Source organism: Eretmochelys imbricata, chromosome 12 (assembly GCF_965152235.1).
Source record: "Eretmochelys imbricata isolate rEreImb1 chromosome 12, rEreImb1.hap1, whole genome shotgun sequence".
Lineage (NCBI taxonomy): Eukaryota > Metazoa > Chordata > Testudines > Cheloniidae > Eretmochelys > Eretmochelys imbricata.
This window is the reverse complement of record NC_135583.1, coordinates 17,552,303-17,568,002: the sequence shown is the minus strand read 5'-3', so window position 1 is coordinate 17,568,002 and position 15,700 is coordinate 17,552,303. Positions and strand designations below refer to the sequence as shown.

The 15,700-nt window shown below is 48.8% G+C and overlaps 1 protein-coding gene across 1 annotated transcript; it reads right to left on the bottom strand.

Annotated features, from left to right (window-relative positions):
* Window positions 1-10,696: 10,696 nt before the first annotated feature.
* On the bottom strand, window positions 10,697-13,618 carry CBLN1 (cerebellin 1 precursor). Its single transcript, XM_077831151.1, has 3 exons — window positions 13,361-13,618; window positions 12,692-12,811; window positions 10,697-11,206 (listed from the first exon to the last, which is right to left on the bottom strand). The coding sequence occupies exons 1-3, from the start codon at window positions 13,616-13,618 to the stop codon at window positions 11,009-11,011; spliced, it is 576 nt and encodes a 191-aa protein (XP_077687277.1). The 3' UTR covers window positions 10,697-11,008.
* Window positions 13,619-15,700: the final 2,082 nt, after the last annotated feature.

The window sequence follows — 15,700 nt, the reverse complement described above, 5'->3', positions numbered from 1 at the left end:
TCGTCCCTACTCATTCATGAAAGTGTGGGGATTAGAAAAAATAGAACCATAGAGACCCGTGTGAACGTAGGGGACGACCGCTGTCAAACGTGATCAACATCGCCTAGTTCAGGAGGGACAGCCTCTCTTCCCGCTAGGATAATGCTGTAAAATCTAGCACAGGGTTAAAAATAAAAAATCACATCAGCCTCCTCCCCCGCCCCCCGGATGGGACTATCCAGGCACCTATATTAAAATGCCAGGCGTGTCTAGGGCACCTTCCCTTGGTATTTCAGATCTAGAGATGGTCTCGTGAAAGAAGAAAAGGAGTCCTTGTGGCACCTTAGAGACTAACCAATTTATTTGAGCAGCAGTTTCCACGGTATGCATCTGATGAAGTGAGCTGTAGCTCACGAAAGCTCATGCTCATGCTCAAATAAATTGGTTAGTCTCTAAGGTGCCACAAGGACTCCTTTTCTTTTTGCGAATACAGACTAACACGGCTGTTACTCTGAAACCTGTCTCGTGAAAGAGGAGACAGAACAGGTCACATGATTCATCAGCTAGGATGCTTTGATCTTCTACGGTGGAGTCTTGACCTTAAAATCTCCTCGGGCAGCCCTTAGTCGTGACAAAACTGGGGGTTTCCCTGGCTCGGGGCTGCGAGACAAGGCCTGCCGTCAGAAGCCCAAAACTCCAGTTGCTGGGGGCCAGATAGCCGCCTTGCATCGCTGCCCTGTTGGGAACGGCTCCCTGGGGGGTTCACAGGTTCGGTTCGCGCCTGACCCAGCAAGGTCATCTCAAGAGGCGCCGCCAGACACCTGACACCACCCCCAGCATGTGCTGAGGTTGGGCTGGCTTTGGGGAATTCCCAAGGAAGTCATTTTACACCAACGCGCTCCCTGTTTTGTTGGGGTTTGCTCCTTGCGCCTGAACTTCAGGGCCCCCCTTAGCCGCCTCGAACCAGGCGCAGGCATGGGAGTGTAACGATCTGAAATCGGTTCGATTTTACACGCTGTAATTATGGATATTGCCCCTTCATACACATTTCTGACCCGCTTTCAGGTGAGCAGAGACCACGGAGCAGGAGGGCAGTGGATGTAGTTACTAGCAGTAGAGTTGGTATAAACGGCAGAGAGGCGACATCCAACCCCACCTACAACCAGAAGAGCCCAAGGGGCATCCCTGGAACCTCCGGCTCCGAGGGCTGGTCTCCCCCTCTATCAGAGACGGGGGCCCAAGGCTATACCCTTTGCATTCCTTCTCTGGTCCAGCCAAATGCTGTTTGCAGTCCGATGCAAAACGGACACAAAGGCCCCTCATGCTAGCCAGCTGTTCAGTTCCAAAGACTTGCTAGGGGGCAAAGCTCTGTCCTGCGGCAGCTGGAGAGCCTCCCTACACACGAGCCGTTACAATAGGAGCCAGGAGAAAGCTGTCGGCTGAACTCGGGGTGTATCTTATACACTGTGCCCAATTACTACCAGTGTAGCTCATGTGTAGCTAGTTACACAATTTCAACGCAAAAAAACCAGAGCGTGGTGCATCGATGTTAAAGGGAAAGGCAGACAAGTCTAATAAAATCCTAGGATGTTAAGCATACTCCAAGCTCTGCGGTCAATCACATAGTCTCGGGCCTGTGTAAGAAGCGCAGGTTTAAATCCTGAGGTGGGATTTTAGAGCTCTTGTTGTTGTTCTTAATGATCCTAAATTGTCAAAGCCCTGCAACTACAGAGCGCGGCAGGAGCAGTGACCTGCTTTACGCTCCCAGACATCAGCTGAACCAAACCCATTCTTGCACTTTTTAGCAGGATAATTTTAGGGTTGGCAGCGGTGGGAATCAGCCACCCCCACTTCTGCACAGTGAACTAGCCAATGCCCTCCTTTCTGCACGTCGGACGGGAGCGCAGGATTTGAGCCCATTGTTGACCGTGGCTTGGTTTCTAATGTTGGGGGTTTCAATCTAGTTGCTTGCGTGTTCAGTAAATTAAATCCAGTCGCTAGCTGTCCAATAAAGAGCAGGTTTCAGAGTAGCAGCCGTCTTAGTCTGTATCCGCAAAAAGAAAAGGAGGACTTGTGGCACCTTAGAGAGGAACAAATTTATTTGACCATAAGCCTTCGTGAGCTACAGCTCACTTCATCGGATGCATTCAGCTGTAGCTCAGGAAAGTTTATGTTAGTCTGTAAGGTGCCACAAGTCCTCCTTTTCTTTTTTCACCTTACCTGATCACTCTGGTTACAGTGTGTCTGGTAACACCCATTGTTTCATGTTCTCTGTGTATATAAAATCTCCCCACTGCCTTTTCCACTGCATGCATCCGATGAAGTGGGCTGTAGCTCAGGAAAGCTTGTGCTCAAATAAGTTTGTTAGTCTCTAAGGTGCCACAAGTCCTCCTGGTCTTTTTTGCCAACAAAGAGCAGTAATTAGCCCAAATGGCAAGGCTGCCGCGAGATGGAACTGAGTAATTCAGAAGGGAGAAAGGTTCACGAAAGTTGAGCTCCTTGTTCAAACGCTGACTCGGGCTTCTGTGTTAGCTCCTCCCAGGGTATTCTTGCGTTCCACGCTGTCTCCCGTAAAGGGACCCTTCGGTTTCTGTCAGGGAAGCTACCTACACGTGCTAGAAAATGAGTGGGTAAAGTGCACAGACCGTTTACACATCAGACCAGCTGAAGATGACGATTTATCTTGAGGTGAATGTAAACAGGGATCAGAGTTTGTAAGGTAACGCTCTTAGCAAAATCCAGTGCGGAAGGATTCTCCTTTGCCTGCTTTATTAACTGGGATCACGTGAAATCAAAAGAGCTGAAGGGATGTTTAAATAAATTCATTTCAGTGCAACTCGCCGAGCCCTCTGCAGGAAAATGATTGATGTCTGCCAAAGAGTGAAAGGGGGTGGTCAGCGGTTTGTGGGACCCAAAGCACAAGGGAGAAATATTTTAGGACTCCATAGTTGATAGGAAAAAAAGATGCACCGAGACTAATAAATAAAAAAAAAAACCAAAGGCTTCCCTTAACTCTGTGTGATCTGCAGACGAATGCAACACTTAAAGACTTGTGCTTGGTATTTATACCATAATGTTTGCACATAGAGTCCACGTGAATATTTCCTGGGTGGGAGTAAAGATTGGTTGAATTCTTACAAGGGGATTTCCCGCCGACTTTAACAGAATGTTTCATTCGTGGGAGTTTAAGTAGCAAGGAGAAGGAGGTGTCTGGGGCGGGGGCTGTCTGTGCGGGGGGTACTTTGTGTACTGCAAAGTGAAGGCACCTTTCCTTCCGTATGTCCAGCCCAGATGCAGATTGCATTGAAGACATTCCATTGCTTACGTTACCTGCAACAAACACACAGGGAGTCACGTTTCTAAGTAAGCTAAATTCCCAGGAAACTGCTCTGTTGATTTAACACGGCATTTGGTGTTAAATCACAGTTCAGTTCAGAGTGAGTTCGTAACCCCTTCATAAAGAGAGCAAATGAGCTCAGAGGAGCTGTTCCTTAGGGCTGGAGCAGGATCGGGCCCTCGCTCTGCGGTGCGGTGCGGGGGTCGCCCTGGAGTTGTGATTCTCGTGCTGATCGCAGAACGACAGGCTCACAAACCAGGTGCACTGTGAGCTCCTCACATTCACGACACACACCCCCGATCATTGCACGGGGCGCGGAATTCAGTATAGCGAACAATCAAATGAGCGCTCATAAAAAAGTTTCTTCTGGCTCTGGATATAGCGGACCACTTGCTTCTATTAAAATAATTCTCGTGTGTAACTTATAAATAAAAGCTTAGCTGTAGGGATTTATTATTGTTATTATTCCTTTGCTGCTGACCCGGACTGAGACTGGTTCTCAGAGCATCTTCATACTTCTGCTGCAACCCCACTCCCCCACCCCAATCCGTTAGCTCAAATCCAAAATATTATTCCAGTGTTAAATAATTCGACAGGTATACCCAACATTGGGAGAGCCCCTGTACTGACTCTGGAAATTTTTCTCTTCCCATTGGGTTGTGTTTAAAACTTTCAGTACTTCAATATCGTTCAATAAAGGACCGAAGAACTCCGTCCCCACCCCCCAAAAAAGGAAATTCTGATGCAAACATTAAGTGTTTCCTCATTGAAACAGCAATGGGAAACCCACAATACTAGTATGCGATGCTCACGAAAAAGTAAAGTATTCATGCCTGATTCTCCCAACTTTTTAATGCCTGGGCCATAAATCTGAGAGATACAAACTCCTTATAATTTAATTTAATTTAATTGTTGTGGAGAAAAAGTTCCTCAACCCGCACAAGGGCTTTTCTGACATGACTGTGATCACAGACCCACACACCACATGCTGACTAATGCCACTTTAATGCTATAACAACAAGCTAATAGAAAGGAAAATCGTGGTGAAGGCTGGCACACACCCTTACCTAGTTGTGCCCAAAATGTGCAGGGGTCGTGGCATGTGCGCGGCTTGACACAAGAAGTGAGGGCGAGATTTCCTTTCCAAAGACATTGGTGTCTGTCAGTGCCCTGACCTTAATATTGCTTACACAGCGTTTCCTCCTGCTCCTTAAATATAATTGTGTTTAAACAAGAGCTTCTGTCCAACATACGCAGACAGTTCTCCTGGGAAGAGAGCTTTGCCTATTGGTTAGATGCGAGCACAGCGCAGGGAATTTATTTAGCTCTGCCCTGGCTCGCTGATGTGAGACTTCAGCCACGTCACCTAACCGCTCTGGGTCTCCTTCCCTTAGCTGTGACATGAACTTTGAATGTTCCGAATAAATACTCCTGCTTGGGCAGGGCGAGCAAATGAGCCAGTGATCACAGGAACCCAGCACATCCTAGGAGCACAGCAAGGAGACCAGCCTTAGGCGCCATGCTCACCGAGCAGGTCTAACGGCGCGGCTGCCCCTGGGTGTAGTTCCTTCACTCAGCTTTAGAGCCAGCCCTGTCCAGCGCAGAACTGGGGTTCTCTCACTCTGGATGGTTGGGTATTATTTAGAGGCGAAGTACTGAACTAAGACATAATGTTACAGAAAATAGATTGATCTAATCGAGCCAATCAAGATTTGTACTCATTTTATATTTTCCCTGTCGCCCCTCCCCATATACTCGCTAAGCGCTGAACAGCGGGAACCGAAATACTTCTTTCCAGCCCCCCCCCCCGCCCCCCCCCAGGTCTTGCCAGCCTCTCCGCGTCTTAATGAACTGGTCCATACTGACTAACCTCAAATCTCATCTTCAGAAATAAATTTTAAAAAAAGATGTTTCTCAAACCAGACAAATTAATTTGCCACTTACTTGATTCTTTGGTGGCATATAGCTAAAGCGATACCGTATAATGAATGACGGACATGATGGTAATGCATATGATTAGTGGGATTTTGCATGCTAGTATCATTTATCATCTAATGGCTCTCAGAGGACTCGCAGCACTTTAAGATATATAGCGGCCAGACAGTACACGCTTCATCACAAGCTGGCTGATCGACACGACAGCATTATGGCTTAATGGGACAACTGGTGTCAGTAAAATGAGCAGGATTTAGCAGGAGATACCATGGCCCAGATCCGCAGAGGCATTCAGGCTCCTAACGTCTATTGATGTCAATGGAAGCTAGGAGCCTAAATACCGCTATGGATCTGGACCGATCTGCCTTTTCTTTATCATTCAAAATGCAATTGCTATAGCATGAGCAGATGGAGAATTATAAGTACGTGTGAGGGTGTATGTATGGTGATAAGAGTTTGGAGAGTATGTCCTGAGGACTCTGACCTAGAATCTGGTTTCTAGCCCTACTAACCAGTAGGTAGGATTCACAAAGATATTTACGGGCCTAACTCCCATTGACTTTGTGATGAAACGCAAAACACATAATAAGTCAATCCTCCTCCCAAGGCAGGAGTGTTCCCATAGTATATGGTCTAGTGTTTTAAAGGGCCATTTTCCACTTGACAGCTAGTCAATTAAAAAAGAGAGAGAATTTCAAGTAGTTTCAGCTACTACAGTTGATTTCACAGTCACATTTATTTAAAATGCTTTGCTCTCCCTTGCTACAGTGTGAGAGGCCCGCCACACACAGCAGGGAAAAGTTGCCAGACTGTGTAGGGCAAAGTCTGAGCTGTCTATACGAAAAGTGTAGTCAAATGCACAAGGTAAACAATCAAGATTAGGGACAAACAAATCTCTGTTCTCTTTCAGCTCTACTCTTATTTGGGAGTTACTTTTACCCATAGGAACTAAAAATATGTCCAGGCAGAACTGAGATCTGTAGGTCTTAGGCTACGGTGCTGCCCATCCCTAGTCTTGGAGGAATATTCCACAGCCTAATGTCTGTGAAGAAGAACAGTTGGGTTTAGGCCGGGAGCCTGTCTCCATTGAAATGGATGTCAGAATCCCCAGTGACTTCAGCGGCCCAGGCTAGAGTTTTTTTAAGGCTGGATCCAACTCCTGTTGAACTCAATGTGATCATTGAAAGGATTTTTCTTTGACAGTCTAGGTTGTAAGGTAAAGCTTTTGGAAAGTATTATCATTGTATTACTCTGAAATGCAATCTCTTAGATTCAGAATATCGGATTTAAGAAACCTAGCATGAGAAATTGGTAAAAAGATCCAACGTTTTACAAAATCAAAATAGTAAAGATATGGATCCCATGCTGGCCTTCACATGGCACCTCAGCCTTGATCTTACTCCATGCTTTGGGCAGATGCACTTTTCTGAGGTTGCAGTGTCGCCGTTTTTCTTCTCAGTTCCATGTCCCTTGAGCTGATCCATTGAGTAAGTTTCAAAGAGTGCTTCTAAGCTCCTTGTTCTCGTCTCCACTACATCCATTAAAAGCTAATCAGAGAAAATAATATGCCTATACCCACCCCGCTCTTTAATAAGTTACATCCAGATCACACCAGTACACGTGGTCGCAATCAAATACCATACATTCCAGCCCCAGAAATGTAATGAGACTAAAATATGATGCAAAATGGAGCGAGCCAATATGCTGGAATGAGCTCAGATTGTTATATTTTAGTCTTTTCCAGAAACTCTGATATTCCAGCCAACTCACAAGCCCTACAAAAGGGCGTTCTGGGAAAATCTCACATCAACCTTTTGAAAGTAGGGTCTGCTACTCGCCTTCCGTTATTGCCAAGCTAAAATACCTACAACGATCCATTCGAAAGGAAGGAAAGGAAAAAGCCCAGACTATATTACAGATGCCTGATCCAGCAGCCAGGAACGTTTTCCCATGATCATGCCAGGGAACTAGAGAGTCAATATTAGGAGTTTGTGGTCCGAGTGCCCATAAACATCAGCATGCCACCTTATAACGTGGGGCTGCCAATCAGCTCTGAGAGCTGCTGCTCTGTGGCCGCAGCTCGGGGCTCAGGTGGGTTGCGGAGTCCCACTACGGTGCGTGTGTGTTTGCTCGGCTCGTTGCACAACTGCCACTCGTTGGCTTAGAAAGGTTTCCAGAATCCAGACTAGCCCAGAGTCCTGCCTCCTCCCCTCCTCTCTTTGTGCTACCTTCCCTTCCACTGAGTCCATTCTCCTCAGCCGCTGCAAGGGATTCCTTCCGCGGCACGGGCCCAGTAAGCATTCCTTGTAGCATAGCACCCCTGGATACATAAGACGTGCTGAGCTCGTGTGTTGCTTAACGGGGACTAATAAAAGTATCATCATTCCGAGCCCGCCTAATGAATGTCCGTGCAATCGCCAGGAGGGGGCTCACTGTGCAGGGGAGCTGTGGGGCTCATGGCACGGAAACTGACTGAGCAAGACTTTTCCGGGCAGCAACCAGGGAGTTTTTAATGGCAGAAGCTCGGTGATTTGCTGCATTCGGGGGAAATACCATTTCCCACTCTGCAATATGAACGCGACTCTCACGACCAGGGAAAACTGTCATGGGAAGACGGCGATTTATGTTCTTCGAGTAAAACAGCAGCTTCAGCCTTTGCCTGTGTGGAGTTTTATGGGAGAAGCACATATGAGCTACAGGACCGGCTCCTTTAGTCTTTACACAACCAAAACCCATACGGCGTCTGAGTGTCGGCTGCAGGATCAGGCCTGTAATTTAATCCGGAATGTCTGCGACTTTTGCCTTGTCTTCCCTGTTGATCATCTAGCCTACAGTGGAGAGGTCGCTGCTGGAAGACTCCAACGAGGAACCCCCTCTCCTCTCACAAGGGGTGAAGGAGCCGCTACTGTTGGCCATGGAGTCACGCGTTGACGTAAAACCTGGAGACTCGAGTCCATGATTTATCTGTAGCCCAAGTGAAGTAAAAGAAAGGCTGAGGGGGTGATCGGAGGCGTAGGAAAATCACAAGCAAGACGCATGGGTGTAAAGGGGAAGGGGACGCTTCTAGGGTCCTCCTGTATCAAAAAAAAGGGTACTAACCACCAGCCTAAAGCGTGGAATGGAAAGGGGAGAGAAAGTGGGCAGGGAAACAGTTAAAAGCTTCTGGGGAAAGCAATAAAGTGTGTTTCATAAAGACAGGCGTGTGGAGCCCCCCACCACAGAGAGACAGAACGGTTTGGTGCAAATTATAACTCAAAGTGAAAACAACCCCACTGCCTTCCATCATGAACCCTTCCTCATAAATTTCAATTGTTCCCTTCTGTGGCTCCTTGCCAGGGGCTGCTGATGCCAGGAATCTGGATGGGTTTATAATGAAGTGCTTGTGGCAGCTTTCCCCTATACCACAGGATGAAAACCAGCCAGTTTCTTTGTCTCTCTCAGGCTAGGGATGTTCATCATTTCTATAACACGTGGTGAGGAGGGGGAGGGAGCGGAGAGGAAGGGCCGGGGTGTCCTCGATGGTCACTCGCTGGCTCAGAAGGAGTCTGTAAAGTGGATAATCTCAGCAGAACGTTGCAACATCCCGGACAACTGAACCGATTTCTGCACCTACTCCAGCCAAGTCTTACCCGTGCAATTTCTAGCGTCCAGTCGATCGTTCTAAACCCTTGTGTCTTGGGCCTTCCTTTCTGTCATACAGTACCTGGACAGAAGCGATAGCCTGTGTACAATTAATAATCACCGGCACTAGAACCCAGGCCTCCGGCGGGAGAAAGACACTTTTAGCTCTTTGCACCCCCAGAGAAAATAAACCCTGGTGCTGTCAGGTAGTTGATGATTTGTTTTATTTGAAAATAAAAGCCCTACAGATATCTCACTCAAATTCCGAAAGCAAATTGACTGTCTGTCTAATCTATCTATCCGCCCCTTCAGTTTTACTTGGCAGGATCTCGAGTATAAACGAACGTGCTCTCCTTACTAGGAGAAGGTACATTTGTCAGTTGTATTAAAGACCTCCATAAAAACTATCAAACTCAAAACAAGCGAGTGGCCTGGACTTTAGGAAGGTTTTACAGAGTCCCCACCCGCTCTATGAAACTATTACCAAGACAGAAACTATGAATAAATTGTTGCTTATTATGCTAGTATTAATTTTCCCCCCAGGAGCTAATTAAATTCCTTCCTGGAACCCAGGGCTGAACAACAACAACAAAAGCCTAAGATTTTAACTGTGTAGCAGCCAACCCCATATTAGCTTGTCCTGGAGAAAGATCTTTTTATATTCAGTGGGTAGCCTGAGTTAATATTATTATATCCAAGATCTGCACCCTCTCATCACAGAATCAAACTGACGTGGATAGTCCTCCAGTCAAAAAAAGGTCCATTTGTTTATTACACTGGTTTATTTCACATTAGGTTTAGATACAATCAAAATCCTTTACGTACCTTTTTAATAAAAGTAGTATTCTCTTTGAGGACTGCAAAATTATAACATTTACATCTTTCAAAGACTGTAAACAAAATAATACTAGCAAATAAATAATACTAGCATCGAAGTATACATTGTTAGATTTTTAGACGGCTGTATAAAATGAGATTTGATTTATAGAATATAATACAGACAATGGTATAAACAATACAGATCTAAGATTCTGTGGGCGACTTCTCAGCGATAGCTGAGTTTGGTTTTCATTTTTCATCTTTGGGGTACTTAATCACTCGGGCGATCTGAACCACAGAGTTTAAACTGCGTTTGGTTGATGATGATCTGCTGAAATTAACTCTTTTAATACAATTTAAAATAGCGCGTAACACATCGAGGATACAGCGCTAGAGGCGGGAAAAAAGGGGAAAATTTAACAAGCTTTAAAATTACATTTTGCTTCACTTATTGTCCAGATCATCACCATTACAAGTGTTTGAGCCTGCAGCTTCTTAAACTTTTTCTAAGCCTGAGAAGGGGCTAATAATTCCATTGAGAGAACTTATTTTCTGTTTAAGAATAATAAAAGCCCATTTAAACTTTATTGAATTAAAGCAAAAATTAATTTTCGATATTCACACATATATTACAGAATAAAAGTAAAAGTTCAATATAATTCCTGGAGTTTAGTTGGGCCACATTTTACAAGAGCTAGACAAGCATCAAAACATTTAGCAGCCTTAAATTCCACAATCACTCAGAATTACATAGAAATATTGAAATACTCTGGTCAGCCTCCGCTGTGAATAGTTCTTCATGTATAAATTTCTCTCTCTTTTTTTTTTAAACTTTTGTCAGCCAGTATACAGCGAGATTTGCAATTTATCTTTCATCATGGCATCTATGTACTCAAAAATACTTTGCTTTTTTAAATGTTAAACTCAGATAAAGAGTCAAGAATAACACGTTTTAAAAACAAAACTACCAAATATGAAGAACAGTGTAAATACTGAAGGTAAAATAGTGTGATATGGGAACCACTGGGGAAATTATGGCAAATTACACCAGTGATACACAAATTTTAACTAATTTGGGGTGGAAGGTGGGGAATATAAATGGAGATATGATCAATTACAGTGTCTCCTATCTGTTGGCTGCAACAACAAAAATAATTCTTCAAAGCAGATGTACACAAACCTAAGCAGGATTTAGCTTCTTTAATATTTGAATGTAAAAAGTTTGCTGTCCAAGGCTTTTCATACCCAGCTACAATTTGGGAATTTGTAAGAAATTCTCTGACTTGCTGCTTTCTCTCTGTTCAGATGATAAGTTATTTAAAGAGGGAACACTAGAAATCCAGAGAATGTTGAATACTTCCAGCCTCCCATCAAGTTTCCTCTCTCCAGTTTTAGATAAACTCTGTCTCCTTTCTCCATTTGAATCAGGACTCCATTGCTGGCAGCTTCTCGGGTCACATCTTGGTCCCCTGCAAAGGCGGAAATCACTGGCCACCCATTTAGCATCAAACTCACCTAAAGAGCAAGATAAAACAAAGCCCTCTGTAAATTAACATCAGACAGGGATAACAGCCAGGGCTTTATAACTGCTCCCAGGCTCACCTAGCAGGCAAAACAGTCGCTCTATTATTTTTGTCACATGAAACTCTGGATATTTTTTTAAAAGAAATATAAATCTAATATCAGCTAGGGTACACATTCTAAAGAAAGGGGATCTTTTACTGCTGCTTTAGATTGACAGCCTACATCAAAACACACCATCCATATGAAATAGGACATTGATTCTGATTTGAACAATTTCAATAGGATGCTTTTGCTTGAAGGGTATGAAGAGGTCTGTCCCTACTTAGTGAAAGATGGCTTTATGTGAAACCTCAAAAGGGGACGAAGAGAAGTGCCGCTGCAGCTACAGCCAATGCCTCTGGAGTATATTCAGAAGGTAGTTTTCCTTTGTTAGGCAGCAAAAACAATGTACCACCACAGAGTCAATAAGCACGGTACACCTCACATGAATAATGTACTACATGCCGAATCTGCTCCTGCATAAAAAATTACATGGTGTGAATACACACACACACACACAATAATTTGCTCTGTACATATATAAACTGTAATTTGCCATTTAGATTATATTCAGCAGGTATTGTATAACAGTATAAATGTATAAACCATATACAATACACACACATTCAGCAACAGATCTGCTGTATCAAGATTAGATGCTTTAGTCCCCAGCCTTCTACATCATCGGTTAAACCTTGTACAATTACCAAATGTTAAAAAATCCCTGTTCCATACACCTTACCAAACCAGAGAGAGAGAGAGAGAGAGACTGATTTTAACCTAATAATTATATCATTTTTCCACCTCTTTTTTTTTAAAGAGTTTAATAATTTGGGTCAAAGATAAATTGCATTTACTCGCACAATGTTTAGGTTTTCTTGGAGATTAGTCGTTCGCGGGTAGGCCTTGCGTTACACGGCCAGCAGGAATAGGAAACGCAGGAATTGCTTGTACTAGTAAACGCTCATTTTGGGTGTTTCATTTGTCTCCGGTATATGCTCAGCCATCCTAGGACAAACAATGCGCCAGAGGGGGTCACGGCAAGGCCCGAGACGGGTTAGAGCAGATTTCACAATACTCTCCTATTTGAAAATATTGCTAGGGAAAGTTCACACGTTCTGTTTAAAACGCCTCCTCCCAACCTCATGATATAAAGCATCTATATATTATCACACAACAGGAGAGCTCCTAAATAGCCACCCCTGATTAAAGAAACGCTGTCTAGCCCCTTGATTTCCCCCTTCCCTCTGAATTTTCTTGGGTTACTGACATGAAACGCTCCACACCTGACGCTGCCAAGTCCCACAAGATAAATTCACCAGCTCTAGCTCAACCACGCCGAAAGAAGTTTGGGGCCCTTTCTGGAGCCGGGGACCAGTGCTCCTAACCCAAACCGAACCGCCCAGCGAGCAAAGGCAGAAAGGAGCGGAGTCTGACCTGGATGGTTTGCCTGTTGTACACCTTCACCACGTGAAAATTAAAACTGTAAATCCCTTTCCTGGGCGATATAAAAGTGCTTCTTTCCGAGTCGAAGTTGCTTCCGATATTCACTAGCACCTGCAATGGAAACGGGGACATCAGCATCACAGGGGGGGAGCGGAGGGACCCGCAGGGCTGTGTGCTAGGGCACCGGGCTGGGCTTCCCCAGCTCAGCATCCGGAGCTGTCCTGCCCACCCCCCGCAGCTGTGCACCGGCTCCCCCGGGACAGGGCTCGCAAGCTCCCTGCCCGCGCCTCGCTGGGTCGCAGCCCCCGCCGCTGCTGCCTGCCCCCCCTTTGCGCTGCGCTGGAAAGTTTCCGCGCCGGGGTGTTAACGGGCTTTTCCGCGGAGCTGCTCCCCCCGTGGGGAACAGCTGGATGCGGCCACTCGCCCGCCCACCCGCCGGTTAACTCGGCCGCCGGGCTCTGGCGCAGGGCTGCGGGACGCGGCCAGGGCAGGACCGTGCCTTGCTCCTCAAGCCACCACTCCGCCATCTATCCCCTCCCGCAACCCAGCCAACAACTGCCCCACAGACCCCCCCCCCCACCCCGCACCGGCCACCGCCTCTCCCCGCTGCCCGCCTCTCCGACCCCCGGGCAGCCTCCGCCCGGGCGCTCCCCGCGCTACCTGGTCGAAGTAAATGAGCATGGTCCGGTTGCTCATCTCCGAGGGCTCGTGGTTGGTGCTGCGGATGGCGGAGAACGCCACCTTGGCGCTGCCCGAGCGCACCGAGATGCCCAGCGCCGTGCCCGTGGGGTCCGAGGTGGGGTTGGAGTCGCACACCACCAGGCACTTGCCCTCCAGCACGATGGGCTCCGTCTCGTTCTGCCCGCACGCCAGCCGGGCCAGCCACGCCACGCCGAGGAGGAGCTCCAGCCGCAGCATCGCGCCGCGCGCTACCCCGCAAAAAGACACGGAGGCTCGGCTGCAAGCCCAGGCGCCGCTCGCGGCTGCCGCGCCCCCCTTCTACCGCGCCAGCGGCAAATCCAGCGTCCCGGGTGGTCTGCGAACCCGGCTCCCTCCCGCTCGCCGCTCGGCGCCCCCCTGCGCTCGGGCCAGCCCTGCCCCGGGCGGCTCCCCTCGCCCTCTACGCCAGAGCCGGGGGGGAAGCCCCGCGGCGCGTGGGAAGCGGCCCCTGAGCAGGCACCCGAGCAGCCCGAGACATAGCGCGGCGCTCCCCGCCAGCCCCGCCGCTCGCAAGGACGGATGTGGCCAATCGCCCCGCCGCGGCCGGGGAACACAAAGGCGCCGCGCGCCGCTCCCCGCGCCGCCCCGCCGGCCCCGGCGTCAGCGCGCCCTGGCCCCGCCCCCTGGCCAACCCGCGGCGGGCGCTCGCCCGGCCCGCCAATGGGCGGCCAGTCCGTCTCTTGCCACCTGACGCCCGGGCTTTTGTTATTAGGTGCGAGAGGCAGGTGCGGAGCCGCAGCCGGGACTCGCCCAAGTCTGGAAGGGGAGCGCGGACCCGCCGCCGCCGGCCCCCGGGACAGGTAGGGGCGGGAGGAGCCCGAGCGGCCGGCGCAGGGGCAGGACTTTGGGCCGCTGTGAGCTGAAGGCAGCGGGCGGCGAGGCCTGGGCCAGCGCCCGGGGAGCGGCAGGTGCGGGCGGGCTCCGGGCCAGGGAGCGGCTCCGCAGTCAGGCTCGCTCCCTGCGGTGCCCCGCTGGCCGCGTCCAGATGCGCCTCCCCCGCCCCGGCCCCGGCCCCTTGTGCCTCGTGCGCCCCCGCCTGGGGGGGAGCCTGTGGCGGCGGCTCGGCTGGAGGCTGCTTGCAAAGAAGAGAGGGTGGCTCGGCTGCGGCCCGTGAGCCCAGAGCGCTGGGGGGTAGAGCAAGGGGTTGGGTGGGCAGGGGGAGCCTGTGTGCGCAGGTCGGCAGAAGTCAGGTGTAGCCTGATGGTGCGCTCACTTGCAGCGGTGTAAATCCGGCCGAAGCCACTGAAATCGGTGACGCTATTCCGGATTGTGCAGGGGCAGTGTGCACGGAGGAGGAGGCGCAGCTCAGCTGCAGGTTGTGTGGCCCATGTTCATCCTTAGTGGCATTCCCGGGTTCTGAGCGGGTTGCACCGGGGAGGAACGGGGCTGTGCGCGCCAAGGGGGAGGGCGCGGTGCGTGTGCCTGGGGCGAAGGCAAGGTGCAGTCCAGGTCGAGCCTGGCGGTGCAGGCATGTACAGGCGTCCCTCTCTTTCATTTCCTGGAAAGCTGGCGGGGAGTGTTTCTGGGGTCCCTTGTGGGGTTGGTTGGTTTGGCTCTTTGCTCTCTTCAGCTCCTCCTTTGCTGCCGCACGTTCTGCCCCAGAGGGCAGCAGCTAGAAGCTCGGAGGCACTGGAAAAGTTGCAGCTACTTCCCCAGCAGCAGCGTCCTCCTAGCTGAGATTCCATCTGTATCCCCGGGCAGATGGCCCCTGGGCTGAGTGGCTTCTGCACTGGTGCTGTGTGGGGTTCAAGACTAGGTGCTTCAGTGACACACAAGTAGGTCCACCGACTTCTGTGTTACTACGGGTAAGTAAGGAAAGCAGGCGTTGGCCCAGACATTGCGCTGGGGGCGGTAGGTGTAGTAGGGGAAGCTCAGACACCTCCCATAGGCTATAAGAGGTGGGAGCCTAGTTGTGTTTAAAGTAAAATCTTTCCAAACCCAGCTCTAAGGAGCTGACCTTTTAATGCTATTTTAAAGGTTAGCTGTTCAGGTGTCAAAAGTTTTAGTAGGGCCCAGGTTCCTTCACACTCTCCGAAAGGCAGTGCAAGGATCAGCGCTGCCCCATGAAATCAGCTAAATGGATTTAAAAAAACAGAACAGAAATAGCATCAACTTCAGTTTCCTGAACTGTGGTTGAAATTTGGCCTTTTTAAAAGATCCTCTCTGTAGCAATCAGAGCAAAGGGCTGGGATCCCAGGAGACCCAGTTCCTAGCTCCTTTGATTTCTTCGTGTCAGCCCTGTAAAAAGTATGGGGGAGGAACAGGATTTTACTAACAACA